The sequence below is a fragment of the Cucurbita moschata genome, unplaced genomic scaffold (genome assembly GCF_002738365.1).
Source record: "Cucurbita moschata cultivar Rifu unplaced genomic scaffold, Cmos_1.0 Cmo_Scf00005, whole genome shotgun sequence".
NCBI lineage: Eukaryota > Viridiplantae > Streptophyta > Magnoliopsida > Cucurbitales > Cucurbitaceae > Cucurbita > Cucurbita moschata.
In genome coordinates this window covers 4,436,588-4,456,085 of record NW_019268521.1, presented here as the reverse complement: position 1 = coordinate 4,456,085, position 19,498 = coordinate 4,436,588, and the positions used below count along the sequence as shown (strand labels likewise).

Genomic DNA, 19,498 nt, shown 5'->3' with positions numbered 1-19,498 from the left:
AAAAAAAAAAAAAAAAAAAAAAAAAAAAAAAAAAAAAAAAAAAAAAAAAAAACTACTTCAACTTCAATTTTGTTTGAAGCATACCCTGAAATCAAGAGAAACTAATTTCACTTGAGTAAACAGAAATCCGATGTGCAAGCGAAGGTAAAATCGATATTTCAAAACTTCAATTCCTCGAATGGAGAAATTCAGAACTCCAAAATCCACCGACCGAGTGTTTCTTTCAGCACATAAAATACAGAAACCCGCGCGACATTGATCAAGACCAATCAAGAATGGCAGAACGATAATGTATGAACATTTTTACAAATTCACAAACAGAATCGTTTTGATACCTGAAAGCGACCATGAAAGGTGAAAGAAAGTGCTGAAGATCTCTGATGATATAACAATGGAAGAGGCGCGAACCACAGATACCGAAATCTGGAGGGAAATTAACAGTGGACGTAAACTCACTCAGCCAGTAGAACCCTAATCGCAAACGCGCGGTAAGGCACCGCCAACCTGCGTTTGAGCGGGCGCGTGAGGCGCGTGTGGTATTGGTCTGAAAAACTCCTCCAATTTGATGGAACTGAAAATTAGGGCTAGTGGACTTCCTACGAACAACTTGGGCCTGCAGGAAAATTGGAGTGTATAATCGCTAAGGTAAAAATATATTATTTACAGTTTTACTTTATTACATTAAATCGTTTTCCTAATTTTACCGTCTATTTTGAATTATTTCCCAATTTTACTTTAGTCATTTTAGTAAATTCAATTTAGTATTAAAATTTTACCTTTTGTCATTTTTTTTTAATAAGAAAGATAAACTTTGTCATATATTTTAACCATATATTTCTTAATACCTTTTACTCGTAGGCATATCATTTACGTGATTTTTACGTTCAACCTCGAACTTAACATTACCAATATCTTTTCAAATTCTCTCGCTAAAAAAAATATATGTAATAATTAAGTTAATAAAAATTACTTTGGTGATAATAATTATATAAACTCGAAAAAAAATATAAAATAAGGATAAGAGAAGACGATCCATTGCTGATGCACAACCATCGTAACTTTATAAAATTACCATATGAGTTTTACCACAGTAACTAATTTCTTAACCAGATAACTAACATCGCAAATTACACAAAAGTCCCTACCAAAAAAGAAAAACAAAGTGTAATATATGAGTGGCATAGTAGTAATAATATTACAAGAAAAGTAATTTAGGTTTATTTGTAACCTACGTGCCACGTGGACCAACCAGAAGCACAGTAAGTTTTTTTATTATTATTTTTCTTTTTTCTATCTATTTTGAAACCCATACAAGGTGGTCTTGTGGAAGGAAGTGGCAGACTGGAACGGTCCCTGGCTTGATCTTCAACACTTGAAAAGCCAAATGCTTTGGGTTCCAAGCTGACGTGTCGGTATGACACACGGCCACCGCGTCAGCTTTGGTCCCGTCAGCACCGACCAGACCAACCTTGTAAACTCGCGTGTGTTGCGTGGAGTGGCAATAAAACACTGCGTACGGATAGCTCAACTTGTGGCACACAACCGCCGTCGTCGTCGCCGGAGGCGATTTCTTCGCCAAATTCGCCACCGTAAACTGCTGCAAACCCGTCTCTTTCTCTACTTCCGTCGAGACCAACGCCACCTCCTTCCCCAACTTAGAGGTGCTGAAATCCACCATCGACTCCAACGACGTGGCGCAGTACTTATCCTCGCCGGCGATGCCAGGCGCCTCGCATTCCTCGACGGCGTTCCGGATCAGCTGGGCCGAAAAACTCGTGGGTTTAACTGAGAACCGGTCGAGGATTTGGGGGAGTTTTTGGGATGAGAAGGGAACGGTTTTGGCTACTTCACGTGGCAAGAAAGTGGACGTGGCCGGGGAAGTTGGTTTGGGGAAATGAAGGGTCAGCTTTGAACCGGGCCGGAGTTGGTTTTCCAGAAAGAATAGGGCGGTATTTGGGTCGTCGTGAAGTTGGGTTTCTGTGGCTGCGTAGATGTAATTGAAGGGATTAGAGCCTGGCTTAACTCCGACGTAAACTGGCTTCCCTTTGTGACCGGTGTGGACGTTGACGCCTCCTTTCCCGACGTTAACGGAGGTGCCTCCTCCGGGCTTCGCTTTTGGAGCGTGGACGTTAACCCCTCCTTTGCCAACGTTAACGGAAGTGCCTCCGGTCTTCCCTTTTGGAGCTTGGACGTTAACCCCACCTTTGCCGACGTTAACGGAGGTGCCTCCGGCCTTCCCCTTCCCGGTGTTGACGTTTACGCCCCCTTTGCCGACAATCACCGAAGTACTTTTGCCTTCTAGAAGGTCTACAAAATATATTTTTGGTTATATATATATATTGGTCTATTGTTTTTAATTTAAAATAAATTTTAATGATATGAAAATAAAATTTTAAAATGAGTTTGGAGTATGTTCATCTAGCCCTACCGCTAACAGATGTTGTCCTTTGAGCTATCTCTTACGAGATTTCCCTCAGGGTTTTAAAACGCGTTTGCTAGATAGAGGTTTCCACACCCTTATAAAGGGTGTTTTATTCTCCTCTCCAACCAACATGGGATATCACAATCCACCCCTTTCAAGGTCCAATGTCCTTACTGGCACATCGCCTCGTATCTACCTCTTTCGGTGAACAGCCTTCTCGTTGACACATCGCCTGGTGTTTGGCTCTAATACTATTTGTAATAGCCTAGACCCTCCGCTAGCAAATATTGTCCTCTTTGGACTTTCCCGTAAGGTCTTTCCCCTTAAGGCTTTAAAACACGTCTGCTATAGAGAGGTTTCCACGCCCTTATAAAAGGGTGTTTCATTCTCCTCCCCAACCGTCGTAAAATATCACAGTTTATAATTGTATACTGACCATAATTGAGGAGATCTTTAATGGCTTTTGGCATCGGAGTGTTCGGTAATACAGAACTCCAATACTGTTCGGGCGAGTGATTGGCATGACCAATGGCAACTGCAAGCTGCAATAAAAAGAAAGTCGGTCTTTAAGAATCGCGAATGAATGAAAATAATATTTTAAAATTTGGTAATTTTGAAATGTTCATGACTTACAAAAAGTAAAGCAAAGACAAGTGAAAAGCGAGACTCCATTGAAACAAACCACGAAGGCTCGAAGCAATTAAAGAGAATAAAATTAAAAAACTGTGCTAAAAGAAGTGGAAATGAGTGGGAAGATTTATAAGGATGGAAGAAGAAGAGGATGGCATCAGAAGGGTAGGCAACTTTTGTCAAAATAGTAACTTCCAACTGCCTCCGCCTCACCAACTTAAATGGCCCATTATGTCGTATGGGACAGGTGGATTAATATATATATATATATATGTGTGTGTAACGGGCCCACATATGGCTCATTTCATCCAGAAATCCGGAACATTTATCTATCGAGTTCTATTTAGGTATTGGCCTTCTAATGCCTATGTCATGTTATTTACAGATACCGTATCGAATAGAGGAAGTTGGAGTGCAATATCAACACACCTGTGTCAGCTGGTACTGTTTTGAAATATTAATTTAAAAGAAAGTCGTCTGAGACACTCGTCTCGGTGCGCTCGCACTCATTGGAGCACACAACGTGTCACATGGTAGCTCGTTTAGGCTACATGGCCCAAGGGTGATGGAGAGCTATAATGAATACCACAAAATTTTGGGTAAGAACAAGGAATATAATTTTAGTCTGCGACCCCATTTAGCTAAATCACGTGAAATTTCTTTGCTTCATTTTTCATTTTCCTTTAAACAGAGATTTCTCATCCCGTTCACAGCAACTCCACCTACAAATTAAATGAACATTTTTAATTTATATGAATAAATTGAAATATAGTTTTACCCGACCCATTTAATAAATTATTAAAATCTCACAAATTTATAAACCCTCATTTTTATTGTCAGAGTAATTTTGATTTATTGTAATTATTAAATTTTTGTTTAAATAAATCTTAAATTTAGTATTAGTATTTTTAGTCCATTTGTATTTTAATCATTCAAAATTAATTAAATAATTTAGTTCAAATTTTAAACTTTAATAGGTCACGAAAATATTCCGAAATTTGTACTGACATTTAAAAAATTCATAGCCATAAAAATGAAATTAAATGAACTAATAATTTAATCCATCATCCTACATCCATTAATAAAATGTGACTACTTTCCCCCAAACTTACTGGGTACATCATACCTTCATTAATTAAGCGTGAATATTTTCAGTAAATTACGAGTATGCCCCTACAGAATTTAATCCAACTAGTTAGTGCCACGTTTTCTGATCCCAGACCAATATTTATATGCCACGAAAGGCTCACTCCAACATCCAATCACGTTCTGCCACGTTTCAGTATCCAAGGGCTCCTTACAAAGGAATTTTTCTAGTACTATGATACCTTTATTTATATTAAGCATATAATAAACATTTAAAAATAAATGCTTATATATATATACACACACTATGGTAATATTATAAATTTTTTACGTGATACATGCTTATTTTCTTCAACATTTAATTATTGTTATTTTATTTCATGAATTCTATATGATTTTTTTAGGGAAAAAAAACAATTAATTGGATTTGTTTAAAAATTAATTAATTATTTACCTAACAACTGCCATATTTATTGATCCACGGAGCTTTCCCTAATTATTTCTGGTTGCCGGCCAATTTGGAATGTCATCCCATATTAAAATTTATTCGACTAATTTTAAAATTTAAAATAAAATAAAAGTATAGATATTAAGATAAAAAAACGTAATGTAGACGAGACTTGTCTCCTGTGTATTTGTTTTGTTTGTCTCGAGATACCGTTTTTTAAAAATAATAATAATAAATCGTTCGAATTTTTTAAATAGTCATAAATTATGTCTACAATCTTTTGAATATTAAAAATCATGACCAAAGTTTTCATGTGGCTTTATTAAATTACAAATTATTTAAATGAGGTAATATTTTAAAGTAAAACAATTAATTGTATTTGTTTCAAATATGTAATTAATTGTGGTTACACACAACAGCTGCCCATATTTATTGAACTTTTGGGGGTGGCTGCAGCATGGGTATTGTTTTCTCTACCATGTCTGCCCTTACCATTTGTGGTTCTCGCCCACATGGAATGATACCCAATTTTAGTTTCCCCTCCTAAATTAATAATATATATATATATATATCTATATTTTAAATACTTAATCTTAAAAAAATTTAATTAATACCCTTAAATTTGTTTAAAATTTTTAAAATATATCGCTACCGTTAGTATAGAGTGGGGCACGTGAGAGGGAGTGCACCACGTGGAGAAGAAAATGACGCAAACGAGAAGCTGGTGTGGCCCGAATTGGTCATTATAAGGCTATTGAAATCTAATCCATAAATGATGACGTGACGTTTAAATTATTATCGTTTAATGTTGAACAGTCATTTGAATAAAAAGAAATTACAGATTATCTGTTGTAATCATTTAAAATGCACCTGTCAAACTAATCCGAGCTTAGTGATAATATTCAGTTTTAATAAAAATTTAAGTCTTAATCTTTGAATTTTACATTAAGTTAATTCATATAAAAAGACAACACCGTAAATTCAAAAAAAAAAAAAAAAAAATCCCAATTTCACCCGTTAAAATATCTCAGACAGCTTTGCTATACACATCATATTACAAGTGTTTGGACACAGGGGCAAAGTTATCCTTATCCAGGATATGAATAAATGGGATTCAGTGGCTCCAACAGCGAATAGCACTCGCAAGATAACAGCAACTTCCACCAATCTTCCATTCTATTGCCTGTTTAAAGTAAGCATTGGGACACTCTTGCCAGCGCTGTTGCTTTGTAAACTCTCCAAAATTCATGGACACTGTCAAACAGTGCAGGCTATTCAATATATAATTCAAGATTCATTTTCAATCAATCCGACTCGAGATCGAGCACTTTTATTTGCAGTCATTGTTGATTCACGCTCGAAATCGTGAGAACCTATTTTCTGTACTTGGATAAATAACGATCTTTATATATTGCCAACACGAGCATAACTGATAAGATATTGTACCTGGTTGACTCGTGAAGGCGAGTCTGCAAGGTGCTTTTTCAGTGCTTGAGCCAGTAGTTCCTCAGCTGAGCGATATGTAGAAGTATTTCATCCCGACCCTGATGGGTGACACTGCTAGTCATGATCCACGGCGGAGTCGTTTGGAAAAAACCACTTATCAGTTCGTGAAAGTCGCTCACGTTTTCTTCGGGTCGTTTTCCACCGTTCTTTTTCTTCTTTCGTTTGTCACATTTTGTAAATATTATCGTCATTGGAATCTGCAGAAACCATTCCATATCAAATTTTCTGAAAAACCAAGGCATCAGATCAGTTGAAGGAAAAACTAAATTACCTGATTCTGACCCAACCAACTAGCATAGTCAAGATCAATTTGTTTGGCAGGAATGCTTGCATCTATAAGAAGGAAAACCGAAACCAACGTCGACCGATTCAGAAAATAGTTCCTCGTAAACTTGTTCCAATCCGTTCGGAGTTCCTGTGGTGCAGCTGCATACCTAAACGCATAGAAGGAACAAAGTCGGACAGTGAACTCAAATCACTTAAAAGCAAGTTTGAAAGTCGAAAAACGATTTTCTGACCGACATCGAAACACGTTGAAGCTGAGACATACCCGTATCCCGGCAAATCGACCAAGTACCAACTATCGTTAATTCGAAAGTGGTTTATGCACTGTGTCTTTCCTGCAAGAAGACATGGAGAATGTTTATATCCATATCCAACATTCTGATAATGAGATTAAACTGTACAAAAGATTTCGGACATTCGAGGTTTAAAGTTCACAAAAATATTGTTACGTGCCTACCCTCCCCCACCGTTTTTTGTAATATCTGTGACGGTTTAAGATCACACAACAACACGCACACTCGATTTAGATGAACATAAAGCATGGGAGAGTGAAAATGCAAAGGTGAACGTTGGCTAAAGGTTTATATCAATGGCTTCAGGTGCGTACAGTAAGAGACAATACAGAGAAAGCAGAAAGTATATTTTCACTGAGACGACCTTAACCCTTGTTATTTTGAAATCACATCTAATATTCCGAGTTTGCCTCAATTTGGTACCCCTCTTGTCGCCCGCACCAAGGTCTCCCTCACAATTATGATGCAAATAAACTCTCTGGTCTCTAATTAACTCGCTTATTCCTTTTTCTACCCATTCTCTCTCACACGTTCGCAAATTGCTAAGCTAGAAGTTTTCACAAAATGAAGCAAAACTTTACATTCTATGTTTTCTTTTTACATAATTGATAAACGGTGAGATCCCACGTTGGTTGGAGAGGGGAACAAAACATTCTTTATAAGGGTGTGGAAACTTCTCCCTATTAGACGCGTTTTAAAACCGTGCGGTTGACGGCGGTACGTAATGGATCAAAGCAGACAATATATGCTAGCGGTGGGCTTTGTTGGATGAAAGTCTTACATCGGCTAAGTTAGGGAGTGATCATGGATTTATAATCAAAGAATACTATCTCTATTGGTACGAGGCCTTTTGGGGAAGCTCAAAGCAAAGCTATGAGAGCTTATGCTCTAAGTGGACAATATTATACCATTGTGGAGAGTCGTGTTCATCTAACAAGCTTGAGCTAGTATAAATGGTATCAGAGTCAATCACCAGGTAGTGTGCCAATGAGGACGTTAGACCCCAAAGGGATGAATTGTGAAATCCCATATTGGTTGGAAAGGGGAACAAAGGTTCTTACAAGGTGGAAACCTCTCCCTATTTGTTCTGTTAAGCTATGTTGGACAATTATCTTCTATTTCCTTGAACAGCCCTCTAATTCTTTGATCCATATTCATCTCTTACACAGTTTGAAACTACACCAAACACATCACAACAGCTACAACATATGAACAGAACCCAAACAATCAAGATGAACTTAGGTCAGAACAAACCACTCACCTGGTTTCTTGGAGGTAAGAGCAAGCTTCTTCCGCCGAACAAGCGAGTTCAACAGCGAAGATTTCCCCACATTCGAGCGCCCAACAAGCGCAAATTCAGGAAGCCCATCAGAAGGGCAATCCTCAGTTGTCACACTACTCTTCACAAAATCCGCCTCAGAAACCTGCGCATCCCTCGCGTACCGACCTAATACAATGTTCGACCCTTTCAAGATTCTCGGCCCCGTACCACCGCCGCCGGAAATATCTGTTTCCGGCGGCACAAATAGCTTATCAGGGGATATGGATAACTGGATTTCTTCCGGATATTCCGAAAAATCGGTGATCGGAATTGGTTCGGCCGGAGTTACAGTGGATTTGGGCAACTGGAATGAAGTCGATGTGAAAATGGGGGCTGCTGTTGCCGCAATAATTGGTTTATTGGCCGGAAATGCGCTAAAATTGCGATGGATTGGTATAGTAAAGAGAGAAATGTTGATTTTAGAGAACTGGGAGAGAACCATCTCTGAGTTCGTGAGCATTTGCTCGCCTCTCTGTGGAGGTTTCTCAAGATTGAAAAAACGGCGGGTTCTGGGACTTCAGATAATGTTAACAGATATATAAATAAATAAATAAATAAACAAATAAATATATTATATTTAATTATTTTCTAGGCAATTTGATGGAATAAAAAAATTAAGATGAAATTTGATACACTTTTTACCGATTTATTAAAATTTGATATTTCCCCAATTTTTTTTTATAATGATTAAAAAAAAAAGAAGCAATAAAATCGTAAATGCACGCCACGTATGAAACCTAGAGCATTGCGCAAATAGGCGCCGGATAGCGAACTCCGGAGTGAACTATGGCGGTAGCGCGAAACAGGGTTCTGGCATTGGCCAAAGGCGGTTCCTCCAGGGTTCCGCTACGGTTACAGGAACCTCATTATCGATGTATTTGCCGGAGATTTGTTTCTACTGATCCGTCGAATTCGATTTTGAATCCTCTGGTTCTCAGGTTGATTCAGGAGCCAAGTTCGTCTGTGAAATCCGTGCTTGATTCGCCGGAAAATGCTTTTCTCGGCAGTTCGTGGCTTTCCTGGAAAGCTCTTGTTACGTCTCTTATATCTTCTTCGTCGCCTAAGAAGGCTCAGCTGGTAACGCTTCTGGCCCTCTCTTTTTCCTCCATTGTTGTCTGTTTAGTTGGTTGTTGAATGGATCTAGGGAAAGAAAAGCTATGGATTCTGTGTGTCTGTAGGTTGTATCTGAAATGGAGGGATTATGTATCTTTGTTCTTCTTTGAATACGAAACAGTAAATGAAAGTAATAAATAAAGAGAATTACAATGGATCAATTGGTGGGACGAGCTTGATAGAGAAGATTCGTTGGGTTCTTTCAAATTATAATTCAAAACGAGAAGATTTAACAGCGAAACCACGAAGTATTTGATTTTGGAGCCAATTATGGACTGATAAACAATTAAGCACAACCCTGGCCTGAATATCTTGTAAAACAAAAGCAGCAAACGATTTGGATAGGGAGTCCATATAAGAAAGCTTTCAGGCTTGCAAATTCAAAGAGCTGAAGCCAAATAAAAGATTTGGAGGGATTATGTAACTTGATTGGGACTTGGGAAATGTTTGAGCGTGCTTTTCAAATTATTCAAATTACTTTCTCTATCTTCAAAATCACTTTGAAAACATGCTTTTAATCCTTCACAATTTTGCTGATATGAAATTTGATCTTTTGAATGATTAAAAGCATGTGTTAGCATGATGTTCAACATAACAAAAGTAACTTTAACCATCTCAAATCTTTTAACTGCCCAAACCCACCACTAACCGATATTGTCTGCTTTGACCCGTTATGTATAGCCGTCAATCTCATGATTTTAAAACGCGTCTATTAGGGAGAGATTCCCACACCCTTATAAGGAATGCTTCGTTCCTCTCTCGAACCGATATGGGATCTCACAATCCATCAACGCCTCTACTGGGGAGATGTTTCCACACCCTTATAAAGAATGATTCGTTGCTCTCTCCAATTGATATGAGATCTCATAATCCACCCCTTGGGGGTTGCCATACCGCTCGATGTTTGGCTCTAATATCATTTGTAACAACCCAAGCCCACCGCAAGTAGATATTGCCCTCTTTGGACTTTCCCTTCTAGCCTTCCCTTGGAGTTTTAAAACGCGTCTACTAGGGAGAGGTTTCGACACCCTTATAAGGAATGTTTTGTTCCCATTTCCAACCAATGTGGGGTTTCACAAATTCACTCCCAAACATGCCCTTAGATTCATCCCGATCAATTAAGTAATCTTCGGAAGAAACAGGTTTCATGTTTCAGCCGTCTTTTCTTTCAATGACTTTAGTGATTGGCAAGTTTATGTTTTAGGGATCATGAGTATCTCGTGATTAGCCTTTTTTGACTTTTATCAGGCTTTGGAATGGAGATTGGAGAAAATGAGCAAAGAAAACGAGAGGGATCCCGACTTTTACATCGACCTAATACGTCTTTGCGGAGAGCTTCAGAATGTCCCTCTTGCAATGCGTGTCTTCACAGCTATGGAATTTCAAGGAGTTCAACCCACGGTGACTGCTTTCAATTCACTTATAGAGGTTTGTATATCTTCGCATAACATGATAACTGCCTTCAGCATGTTTGAAATAATGAAAAATTCTGAAAGTTCTAAACCCAATGCTGACACTTTCTTCTATTTCATTTCGGCATTCGCCAAACGACACGATGTAAATTCCATGGAAGCATGGTATTCAGCCAACAGAGCGTTTGAATTCTCTGCTGATCTTCGAACCTATGAAGCTCTTATACATGGTAGTGTGAAATCAAAGTGCTTTGACTTTGCTGTTAGATGTTTTGATGAAATGATGTTATCTGGCATTGTGCCCAACGCAATCATATTGGATAATATGCTTGAAGGGTTCTGTAAAAGGAAAGATTTGGATGAACTCAAGAAGTTCTTAACTGTTGTGCTTGACAAAGGATGGGAGATCAATTGGAATGTGGTAGAGAAATTCATTCCGATATGGTTTGAATCTGGGAGGCGGAAGGGATGGAGGAGATCCTTACCAAGCTGAACGAAGCAGCTCGACTGTAAAGAAGAGGAGCTGATCATCCAGCCGCTTTACCGAGTTTAGCAGCTTTACTGGGAGTTCATTTTTCTTTCATTTTCTTCTTCTGGCTTGAGAGAGAGAAAGAAAATTGAATTCGATTCTCAATAGCATATCATCGTAAAGAAACGGTAGAATGATAACAACGTGTATGTCCCATGTTCAAACGATTGGATGGAACTCTTTAAACATGGCTTGCCATTTGAATGGGCAGATGGGGTCGTCAAGGTAACTTTTTTGTTACAGGTGAAGCTTATAATAGACTAGACTCATTTATTGATTGCACGAAAGGCAAATATTTGCACACGTTTGTTGTAATAGCTCAAGTTCACTATAGCAGATATTGTTCGTTTTAGTTTGTTACGTATCACAATTTCAAAACACATATGTTAGGGAAAGGTTTTCACACCCTTATAAGGAATACTTCGTTCTTCTCTTCAGTCGATGTGAAATTTTACCTTTATCGTGCTAGTTTATGGTTTTGAGGACTGATTTAACCAGTACTTGGGTTTCGTATGCATTCTCTTTTGGCTGTGCAAGGAAGTCGTGCTTCCTTTAATATACTTTTCATATTTTTCATATGCATCCTGTTTAGGTTTTTTTTAGCCCTATTAAAAAAAAAAACTCCTAAATTTGGGACTTTATCTAAAAAAATAACTCTTTTAAATTTTTGTTAATTTTTGTTAATTTTTTTTAATTTTAGAGAAAAAATAGTTAATACAATTTGAACTTTAAAAGGTTTTATTAATTATCTATTAATTTTTTTCAAAAATTTAAAAATATCCTTACCTATGGTTATTGTATGTTCAAAAGGTACTATGAAATTTATTAGTATTTTTAATATCTCCATTTTTTACTTTACTATATTAGTATTTTTAATTTTTTTTTAATTTAAAAGGTATTAGTGAAATTTTAGAAACTTTTGTATTTTTAAATGTTAAAAAAGGTATTTTTGAAGCTTTTTATGGTTAATTTAGAGATATTTTATAAACAGAATATTAATGATTTTCATCTAAAATTAGTGGTAATGTTTTTAATTTTTTTTTTTTAAAGTTTAAAGATATTTTTGTAAGGTTTTTTGAAATTCTAGTCAATTATTAATTTAGATTAATTTCTTTCCATAAAAACAGCTCTATCAACGTAATCTTTATAAATTATGAAAATATATATTTATAAAATTATTATTATTTTGTAACAAATTTGGAAAAAAATTAATTTGGCAGGTCAAAAGACTAAAATTGAAAAACTTAAAGCAGGAGGACATGTCATACGGAGGGGAAAAAAGAAAACCGACGTGGCGAAACGTGAGTGGATAAAAATCAGCAAAAGACGTGGCTTCATTTCGGTACCCATACCTGTCCTGTTGTATAAGAATTTTTTTTAATAAATTTATTGTTTTATTTTCACTGGTTTTGCCTAAATACCACGTCCAATCACAAACAACCGTTCGCATCATTTGCCATTTATAAACCAATCAGAAAGCGCCACGTTTCAAAAGAAACGCATTTCCGTCACGTTTCCATAAATTTCCGGTCGTCTTAGGAGGTCAGAGGCTTTAAAGCAGCAGTCCGGTGGATCGATGTCGTTTTTAATTTCTAGTTTTACCCTTTCAATCCCTTTGTCATTTTTTTTCCATTCGTCAAGTTAAACCCTAAATCTGAAAATTTTGTGAAAATTTTCCTTCTCTTTCTTCGGCGAGCTCTCCGTTCTGCGTGGTCAAATCCACTCGAAGTCTTCGAGCCGCCGATGATTGGTACGGTTTTTTGTTCATTTATCCAATTTAACGACTATTTTATTCTTTTTTTGTTGATTCCATTTCGAATTTTGTTAAAAAAAATTATCGCTATTTGATTACGCACGTAGTTTAAATTCCGCTGCGAAATTGCGGCATTTTGAGAATGATTTGATGTTTCATATTGTGTTAGTGCAATTGATCTTTTGTTTTTTTAATCAATGTATTTGTGTGCGAGTTTGATTGCAGAGGGAGCAACTGCGACATAATTATCTTAGTTTTCAAGATTAACAGTGTTGGTGGAAAGTGTTCAATTGAGAATCGCCTAACATGAAGAACGCCGAGCGCATTGCGAATTTTGCTTTAGCCGGTGGGTAACCAATTTCTTGTACTGCTTTTTCGCCGATGTAAATCTGGAGATCTTTGTTTCTTTTGTGTTTAGCTGTTTATGAATACAGCTGAAATTCTATGAATGACGAGCGAATGGGTATATTGTCAATCGAATGAGCGTTCGTAACATTACTTAATTAGATAGATTATATAATCTTGACTGAATTCCATTTGTAGTTTCTTGGACTTCTTTGCAAGATCTGTGTCTCTCTTAGGTAATTGGTATCTGTAGTTTGTGCAAGAGAATAGACAAATCATGTATGCAAGCTATCGTGGTTTTCTTATTATCAGTTATCAGTTGGTATGAAAATTGACGTCTGGAAATTGCATAAAATTAAAATCAGAAAATGAGAATTACAAGTATTCTGAAATCATCACGTCATATTAGGACATTCATTCTCATTAAAAATCATTAGATGTGGATTTGTATCGTCTTTGGAAGACTTGAGTAACCCTAGAAATTGTATGAATATTCATTGATCTCTATTGATATGAATGAATTTGTACCCTGTTTTCTATCAAATAGAACTAAATGCAACAGTACCTACTAGAAAGTTGTTAGTGAAAATTGAACATAATATCTTAATTTCCAGTGTATGGTTAAGCCTAACCTCTTAATCTTTTTGCGTGCAGGATTGTCATTAGCTCCACTTGTTATGAAGGTTGATCCTAACGTGAATGTGGTTCTGACTGCTTGTCTAACTGTTTACGTGGGTTGCTATCGGTCTGTGAAACCCACTCCACCTTCAGTAAGTGTAACGAGGAAGTTACGCCAAGTTGTTTATTGCTTCCGCTTTCTTCCTTTCTTGCATGGTTACAATTCCATTTGCTTACAATGTCTTATTCTCAAATATGCAGGAGACGATGTCCAGTGAGCACGCCATGCGTTTTCCCTTTGTTGGGAGTGCAATGCTTTTATCTCTTTTCTTGCTTTTCAAGTTTCTATCGAAGGACTTGGTCAATGCAGTCTTGACGTGCTACTTTTTTGTGCTTGGGATCCTTGCTCTTTCGTATGTATTCAAATGTGTTGGTCATAAGCACATCTTATTAAGTATGCTGCTCTAAGTCATAATTTTATTAATGATATCCTCTTTCCATTCTATCTAGAGCGACTCTGTTGCCTGCTATTAAGCGATATCTGCCAGACCATTGGAATCAAGATGCTATTGTATGGACTTTTCCATATTTCCGTGGTATGTGATTTTGTTTTCGCTTGATGTATTTTCGCAAAAAACGAGCAAATTTCCAAGTTTTTTTTTATAATAATGTATATAACTATTTGAAATGAACGTTGGTCGATCAGTGGTTCAGGGCACTTCGTCGGCTTTGAAGAATTTAATTTGCCACTTCTCCTATTAAGGAAATTGAAATTAATGGTTTCCATTACAGTTGCCCTTATGACTATATTTGTTTGCCAGGTTTGGTTAAACGCCAAATTATTCTGAGTTATGGACAATGGTTTTTGTTGATTTGAGACTCGTATGATTTTTTCAATTTTGTACTATTGTAACCTTATTTTTGTTTTGGATTCTTCTGCTTCTTTCAAGATTCAGCTGATTTTATCTGCTTGACCTTATCTCCTTTCATCATGCAGAATGATATTTTTCCTTTCATTTCTTACACAGCTTTGGAGATCGAGTTCACCAGGTCTCAAGTCGTTGCAGCAATTCCTGGAACCTTTTTTTGTGCATGGTATGCTTTGAAGAAACACTGGCTGGCTAACAATATCTTGGGCCTTGCCTTTTGTATCCAGGTACAGTAGCGACCTCTTAAAATAAACGACCCTGTAGCCATCGGATTGAGCAATACTTCCTTCTGTAATTCCTTTATGTGGCTGGAAGTTCTTTGCTGACTGGCAAGATTTTTGTTGGGTTTAATTCAAAAATCAAATAATCATTCTCTAAGTATCTCTAAAATTAACTATATGTGGTTGAGCATTCGTTGAAGTAATTAATTCTCTGTTTTCCATTTGCAGGGAATTGAAATGCTTTCTCTTGGTTCCTTTAAGACTGGTGCCATACTTTTGGTAAGAAGAGGAACATAAGGATTTGATAATGAAAGTTAATGATAATTGGGTTACTGTTGTATAGAATACTTAAGGTGTTTCATAAAACATGCTACTGGATAATCATCCTGCTCTTTGACCAAGCATGTGTTGGAATTTGATTATGCCAACTTGATTTATTCTTTGTTTCGAGTGCAACGGTTAGGATGTGGCATGAATGCATGATCTTCTATTTCGAGGCAATTCAGTTTGTTCGAGTTTCATGTTATCTCTCTGATACGTTCTGGTCTATGTATTCTATAATCCCCTGGATATTATCGGCCGTTATGATAAATAAATGCTTTGTTATTGGTGCAATTATTTAATTGTCCCGTTGCACACATTCTGATCAATCATGTAATTTTATTTTTCCCGTTACTAATTTGTGTGTTTTTTTTTTTTTGGTCTAAATTCTCCATAGGCTGGACTGTTTGTATACGATATCTTCTGGGTTTTCTTTACTCCAGTGATGGTTAGTGTCGCGAAATCGTTTGATGCACCTATAAAGGTCTGTACTCTTGCTAAACTCGAATGCTTGATGTTCGCGTCACAGTGAAATGTGATTTGGGCTGAGCAGACTGTCTAATTATGGTTTTCTAAATTTGTCTGCAGCTTCTGTTTCCCACTGCAGATGCTGCTCGACCATTCTCCATGCTTGGACTTGGTGACATTGTCATTCCCGGTGAGTTTGAATGTCGATCGACATATTTCTGGCGTTTTTTTCCTAATGAAAGTTCACACTTTATTTGAATCCTAATACCCATCGTTACTTCTGTCATCTAATCTTGATCCAAGGTGAGGTATTTGAAGAAAAACTAAGTATAATGATCAGTATAGTGAGATTAATGATGGTGTACATAATTGAACAACCCCCCCCTCCTCTCGCTAAGTATTGATAATATTTTTGTTCCTCTAGGGATCTTTGTTGCACTGGCTCTACGATTTGATGCATCCAGGGGAAAAGACGGTCAATATTTTAAGAGTGCTTTTATGGGATACACAGTTGGTTTGGTCCTCACAATAGTGGTCATGAATTGGTTTCAAGCTGCCCAGGTGAAGTTTGCATTAAATTTTAACATTTTAGCGGCTTCCTCGAACTATATATATATATATACATCAAGGAGTTGATGACCTGATCTTTGTCTGTTTTCTTGTTTTCAGCCTGCACTTCTTTACATTGTTCCTGCTGTTATTGGATTCTTGGCTGCTCATGTCGTATGGAATGGCGAAGTCAAACCGGTTTGTTCCCCTTTTTTGCTCTCTCTCAAATTCTTCTATCTTTGATGCCATTGTCGTTTTCACTCTCGTTCAAATACGCTTAGAGAATATCACCTGTCTCGTCCCGTCCCATCCCGACACCCCACCCTACCAAAAAAGAAAAGAAAATAGAAATTTATGGCATGGTTGTTCATTGATTCAAATTGTTGTTATATTATAATTGTGCAGTTATTAGAGTTTGATGAGTCGAAGAGTGGTATTGCATCTGAAGATGGCGGTGAAGATGACAAAGGAAGCAAGAAGGAATAAGAAATTTAGAGAAAGGTGGGGGAGGAGGAGGAGGAGGAGGAGGAGGGGGCGGGAGGCATACTTTTCAATGTGGGCTATATATAAAGCATCATATCATATCCACTTCCATCCATCCATCCATCCATCCTGTAAGCTAAACCTTCTCTTTAACATGGGCCTAATTTATTTCCAAAACTTCGGCTTTCCTTGCCTACTCTACAGTCCTGTATCCACGTAGCAACTCCTCTCCTCTCTCCTCCTTTTAACTCTCTTAGTTTTATTTTATTGCAACAGTACCCCCTTGTCTGGGGTTCTTACACCAAATTTACAATTTCCATAAATGCCCCCCCCCCCCTTCTTTTTCCCTTTCCCCCCTTTAAACTAATTTTTGCCCTTTTTTTAGATCTATAATTTCTTTTTAAAATATTACATCAGAATCTGATCCTCCAATTTCTTCTAACCTGTAGAGATTAATTCTTAGACTAACTTTATAATTTAAATAATAAACCCCATCTTTTGCAATATTATCAAATTCTTATTTGTATCGTATATATTTTATAATTCATAACAGTTTTTTAAACAATTTTTAAACAAAAAATAGAAAAAAAGAAAACAGGGTAAGAAACCCAACATTTTTTCAAGTTTGAAGTTAAGATTATAATGTTGGTCTGATCCATCCATTCGTGAGTCTATTTGATGTAGACGGGAAGAAAAGAATCTATTCCAAACATATATATATATGTCATTGTTTTTTATTTTTCTTTATCTCTTTTTCAACTTTTTCAAAATGGAATCTATTTCAAACATATAGGCCATGTATATTTAAATTTTCCATTAAATTTTTCAATCTTAGATAGAAAAGAATCAAATGACAAATTTATTAATAAAATATTTATACTATTTCCAACAAATTGTAACATTTTCAAATTTGAGACTAAAAATATAGGTATATCTTTAGGTCCATTATGGGCAGAGTTTATTTTTTTATCCAATAAATAAATATTAGGTAACAAAATAATAATGATAATGTGTAAATAAATATTAGGTAACAAAATAATAATGTAATAATAACAAGTTCAAATAAATAAATAAATAAATAAATATTAGGTAACAAAATAATAACTTGAACCGAATAAATAAAAACTAGATATGAGCAACATTCATTCTAATAAGTGAGGCCGAGAGAGGCCGAGAGAAGAATTTTTTTATCTTATCACGAGCAACATTCAACTTGCCGAGACTATTAATGGGTTGCGTGGGATGTGAAAAACAAAAATAATAAAGAAATAAAGAAAAATTTAGATTAATTAATTAACAGCGTTTATACAAAATTTCTTAACCACTCAAACAAGATTTGACAAAATTTGTAGCTTTCTTTTATACCACTCAAAGACTTTTTTAACGAAATATTTTTTAAAATTTTGATACCAATATTTATACAAATTCAAACTTATTATAAGGATGTTGTACCAAATAAATTAATATAACTTAAAAAATACAAGGGAGTCGAGTGGCTGTTACACCAAATTAAGAACTTAATTAAACATGACATCACTGCTGACATGTTCCCAATTAATATCTTTAAAATAAATTTCAAACTTATTATAATCCAAAATAAAAACAAAAGGTTATAAAACAATAATATTAAACAAAATCCTGAAATCCCGTCCTTGAAAATTTTTGTTCTTTTTAAAAAATAATAAATTAAAATTTTTGTTTGGATTTGTCAACTGGACTAGTGACGTGGAAAAGAATCTAAAACTTTAGGCAAAAATATTATTTGAATCGAATTTTTTTAAATATAAATAATAATAATAATTTTAAGGTAAATAATTATATTAAATAAACTAAATTTAAGATTTATTGAAAAAACCCAAATTAAAATTGAATAATGATATGGATTAAAATGTATTTTTATCCAAAATTTTATTATGATGTTTAAATTACCTATCGTCATTTTTTTTTTTTGTACAGAGAAATTTTAAACTCGGATCTAAAAATTGATTTATGCTTGTATATTTGTATTATAAATAAAAATTATGTTAAAATTTTATAAGCGGAGATTAAAATAATCATTTTTAAGTATAGAAATAAAAATTATATATTTTAAAAATAAAATTGAATAAAATAAATAAAAGAAAATAGTATTTATAACAAACAATAAATGGTAATAAAAATTAAAAAAATTAAAACAGAAATTTGTGAGAAGGCGAATTATTTGCTGGCTTGACCAAGCGATTGTGAGCTGTCCCCACCCTACCTCTGAGGTCATGTTGGTACAATACAATTAAGATTAATTAATGAATTGTACCATATAGAAATAATAAAAATAATAAAATTCTGAATTTGAAACCTTTGTCTACCCTATTTATTTTGATTTTTTTAATATATTTTAAAATTGAACCCTGACCCTTTCAAAAATAAATATCCATCTCTACTATTAATTTTTAAAAAGTTAAATTAATAAAAATAAATATATATTAAGGATCTTTTACCTAAATTTCTATAATACCTTTAAATTAAAAAAAAATAAAAAATTAACTTTTAAAAACTCAATGATATTCTTTAAAAGTTTTTTTTTTAATTTAAAGGTTTTTTTTTTTAATTTTTGAAAATTAAAAAGATGTTTTTAAAATAAGGTATTAATAATTTTCATGTATAAGTTAGTTATTTGAAAAAAAAATAGATTTATAATAGACACTTGTCGGTTGGGTATTTTTATAGGGTAATTTTTTTATGGAGCTATCAGGTTGCCCAACGAATGACCAACAAGCTTCTATTATT

At 35.2% G+C, this 19,498-nt stretch overlaps 5 protein-coding genes across 9 annotated transcripts in view; 2 read left to right on the top strand and 3 right to left on the bottom strand.

The window, feature by feature from the left end:
• Nucleotides 1-582, bottom strand: part of LOC111443544 (protein ANTI-SILENCING 1-like) — a 7,818-nt gene extending 7,236 nt beyond the window's left edge. The window contains exon 1 of one of the 2 annotated variants that reach the window (XM_023081398.1): nucleotides 336-582. The gene's annotated coding sequence lies outside the window, so the exon portion shown is untranslated. Of the gene's footprint in view, nucleotides 1-84; nucleotides 266-335 lie in introns of those variants that run through there. The other variant, XM_023081399.1, reaches the window with a different exon arrangement.
• A 453-nt stretch (nucleotides 583-1,035) lies between these two features.
• Nucleotides 1,036-3,167, bottom strand: LOC111443710 (BURP domain protein RD22). The gene is made up of 3 exons (XM_023081642.1): nucleotides 3,056-3,167; nucleotides 2,859-2,964; nucleotides 1,036-2,307 (listed from the first exon to the last, which is right to left on the bottom strand). The coding sequence occupies exons 1-3, from the start codon at nucleotides 3,092-3,094 to the stop codon at nucleotides 1,295-1,297; spliced, it is 1,158 nt and encodes a 385-aa protein (XP_022937410.1). The 5' UTR covers nucleotides 3,095-3,167; the 3' UTR covers nucleotides 1,036-1,294.
• Nucleotides 3,168-5,544: 2,377 nt separating this feature from the next.
• LOC111442787 (GTP-binding protein At2g22870-like) lies at nucleotides 5,545-8,503 on the bottom strand. The gene is made up of 5 exons (XM_023080308.1): nucleotides 7,932-8,503; nucleotides 6,643-6,712; nucleotides 6,364-6,526; nucleotides 6,033-6,289; nucleotides 5,545-5,840 (listed from the first exon to the last, which is right to left on the bottom strand). The coding sequence occupies exons 1-4, from the start codon at nucleotides 8,449-8,451 to the stop codon at nucleotides 6,071-6,073; spliced, it is 972 nt and encodes a 323-aa protein (XP_022936076.1). The 5' UTR covers nucleotides 8,452-8,503; the 3' UTR covers nucleotides 5,545-5,840; nucleotides 6,033-6,070.
• A 228-nt stretch (nucleotides 8,504-8,731) lies between these two features.
• Nucleotides 8,732-11,405, top strand: LOC111442788 (pentatricopeptide repeat-containing protein At1g63080, mitochondrial-like). 3 transcript variants are annotated; one of them, XM_023080312.1, is made up of 3 exons: nucleotides 8,732-9,068; nucleotides 10,353-10,532; nucleotides 10,690-11,037. In XM_023080312.1, the coding sequence occupies exons 1-3, from the start codon at nucleotides 8,778-8,780 to the stop codon at nucleotides 10,753-10,755; spliced, it is 537 nt and encodes a 178-aa protein (XP_022936080.1). In that variant the 5' UTR covers nucleotides 8,732-8,777; the 3' UTR covers nucleotides 10,756-11,037. The 3 variants fall into 3 exon arrangements, with proteins under 3 accessions (XP_022936080.1, XP_022936079.1, XP_022936078.1); XM_023080311.1 differs by having other exon boundaries at nucleotides 10,678-11,037; XM_023080310.1 differs by adding an exon at nucleotides 11,078-11,405 and having other exon boundaries at nucleotides 8,733-9,068; nucleotides 10,353-11,039.
• Nucleotides 11,406-12,620: 1,215 nt separating this feature from the next.
• LOC111442786 (signal peptide peptidase-like) lies at nucleotides 12,621-17,055 on the top strand. Of its 2 annotated transcripts, XM_023080307.1 has the most exons (13): nucleotides 12,621-12,795; nucleotides 13,024-13,144; nucleotides 13,798-13,913; nucleotides 14,023-14,174; nucleotides 14,272-14,357; nucleotides 14,790-14,917; nucleotides 15,140-15,190; nucleotides 15,630-15,716; nucleotides 15,821-15,890; nucleotides 16,125-16,261; nucleotides 16,370-16,447; nucleotides 16,655-16,739; nucleotides 16,797-17,055. In XM_023080307.1, exons 2-12 carry the CDS (start codon nucleotides 13,105-13,107, stop codon nucleotides 16,733-16,735), a joined length of 1,026 nt encoding a protein of 341 aa, XP_022936075.1. In that variant the 5' UTR covers nucleotides 12,621-12,795; nucleotides 13,024-13,104; the 3' UTR covers nucleotides 16,736-16,739; nucleotides 16,797-17,055. The 2 variants fall into 2 exon arrangements, with proteins under 2 accessions (XP_022936075.1, XP_022936074.1); XM_023080306.1 differs by having other exon boundaries at nucleotides 16,655-17,055.
• The last annotated feature ends 2,443 nt before the right edge of the window (nucleotides 17,056-19,498 follow it).

What these genes read in the sequence shown, in the direction of transcription:
- LOC111442787 (XM_023080308.1), bottom strand. Translation starts at nt 8,451, where the DNA reads ATGCTCACGAACTCAGAGATGGTTCTCTCCCAGTTCTCTAAAATCAAC. An exon ending in TCTTACCTCCAAGAAACCAG is followed by an intron (nt 6,713 to 7,931) that starts GTGAGTGGTTTG and finishes GTCTTCTTGCAG; the next exon opens with GAAAGACACAGTGCATAAAC. An exon ending in GTCGATTTGCCGGGATACGG is followed by an intron (nt 6,527 to 6,642) that starts GTATGTCTCAGC and finishes CTATGCGTTTAG; the next exon opens with GTATGCAGCTGCACCACAGG.
- LOC111442786 (XM_023080307.1), top strand. Translation starts at nt 13,105, where the DNA reads ATGAAGAACGCCGAGCGCATTGCGAATTTTGCTTTAGCCG. An exon ending in TGAAACCCACTCCACCTTCA is followed by an intron (nt 13,914 to 14,022) that starts GTAAGTGTAACG and finishes TCAAATATGCAG; the next exon opens with GAGACGATGTCCAGTGAGCA. An exon ending in TGGTGACATTGTCATTCCCG is followed by an intron (nt 15,891 to 16,124) that starts GTGAGTTTGAAT and finishes TTGTTCCTCTAG; the next exon opens with GGATCTTTGTTGCACTGGCT.
- LOC111442788 (XM_023080310.1), top strand. Translation starts at nt 8,778, where the DNA reads ATGGCGGTAGCGCGAAACAGGGTTCTGGCATTGGCCAAAGGCGGTTCC. An exon ending in CGCCTAAGAAGGCTCAGCTG is followed by an intron (nt 9,069 to 10,352) that starts GTAACGCTTCTG and finishes GACTTTTATCAG; the next exon opens with GCTTTGGAATGGAGATTGGA.
- LOC111443710 (XM_023081642.1), bottom strand. Translation starts at nt 3,094, where the DNA reads ATGGAGTCTCGCTTTTCACTTGTCTTTGCTTTACTTTTT. An exon ending in TTGTCTTTGCTTTACTTTTT is followed by an intron (nt 2,965 to 3,055) that starts GTAAGTCATGAA and finishes TTTTTATTGCAG; the next exon opens with CTTGCAGTTGCCATTGGTCA. An exon ending in TAAAGATCTCCTCAATTATG is followed by an intron (nt 2,308 to 2,858) that starts GTCAGTATACAA and finishes TATATTTTGTAG; the next exon opens with ACCTTCTAGAAGGCAAAAGT.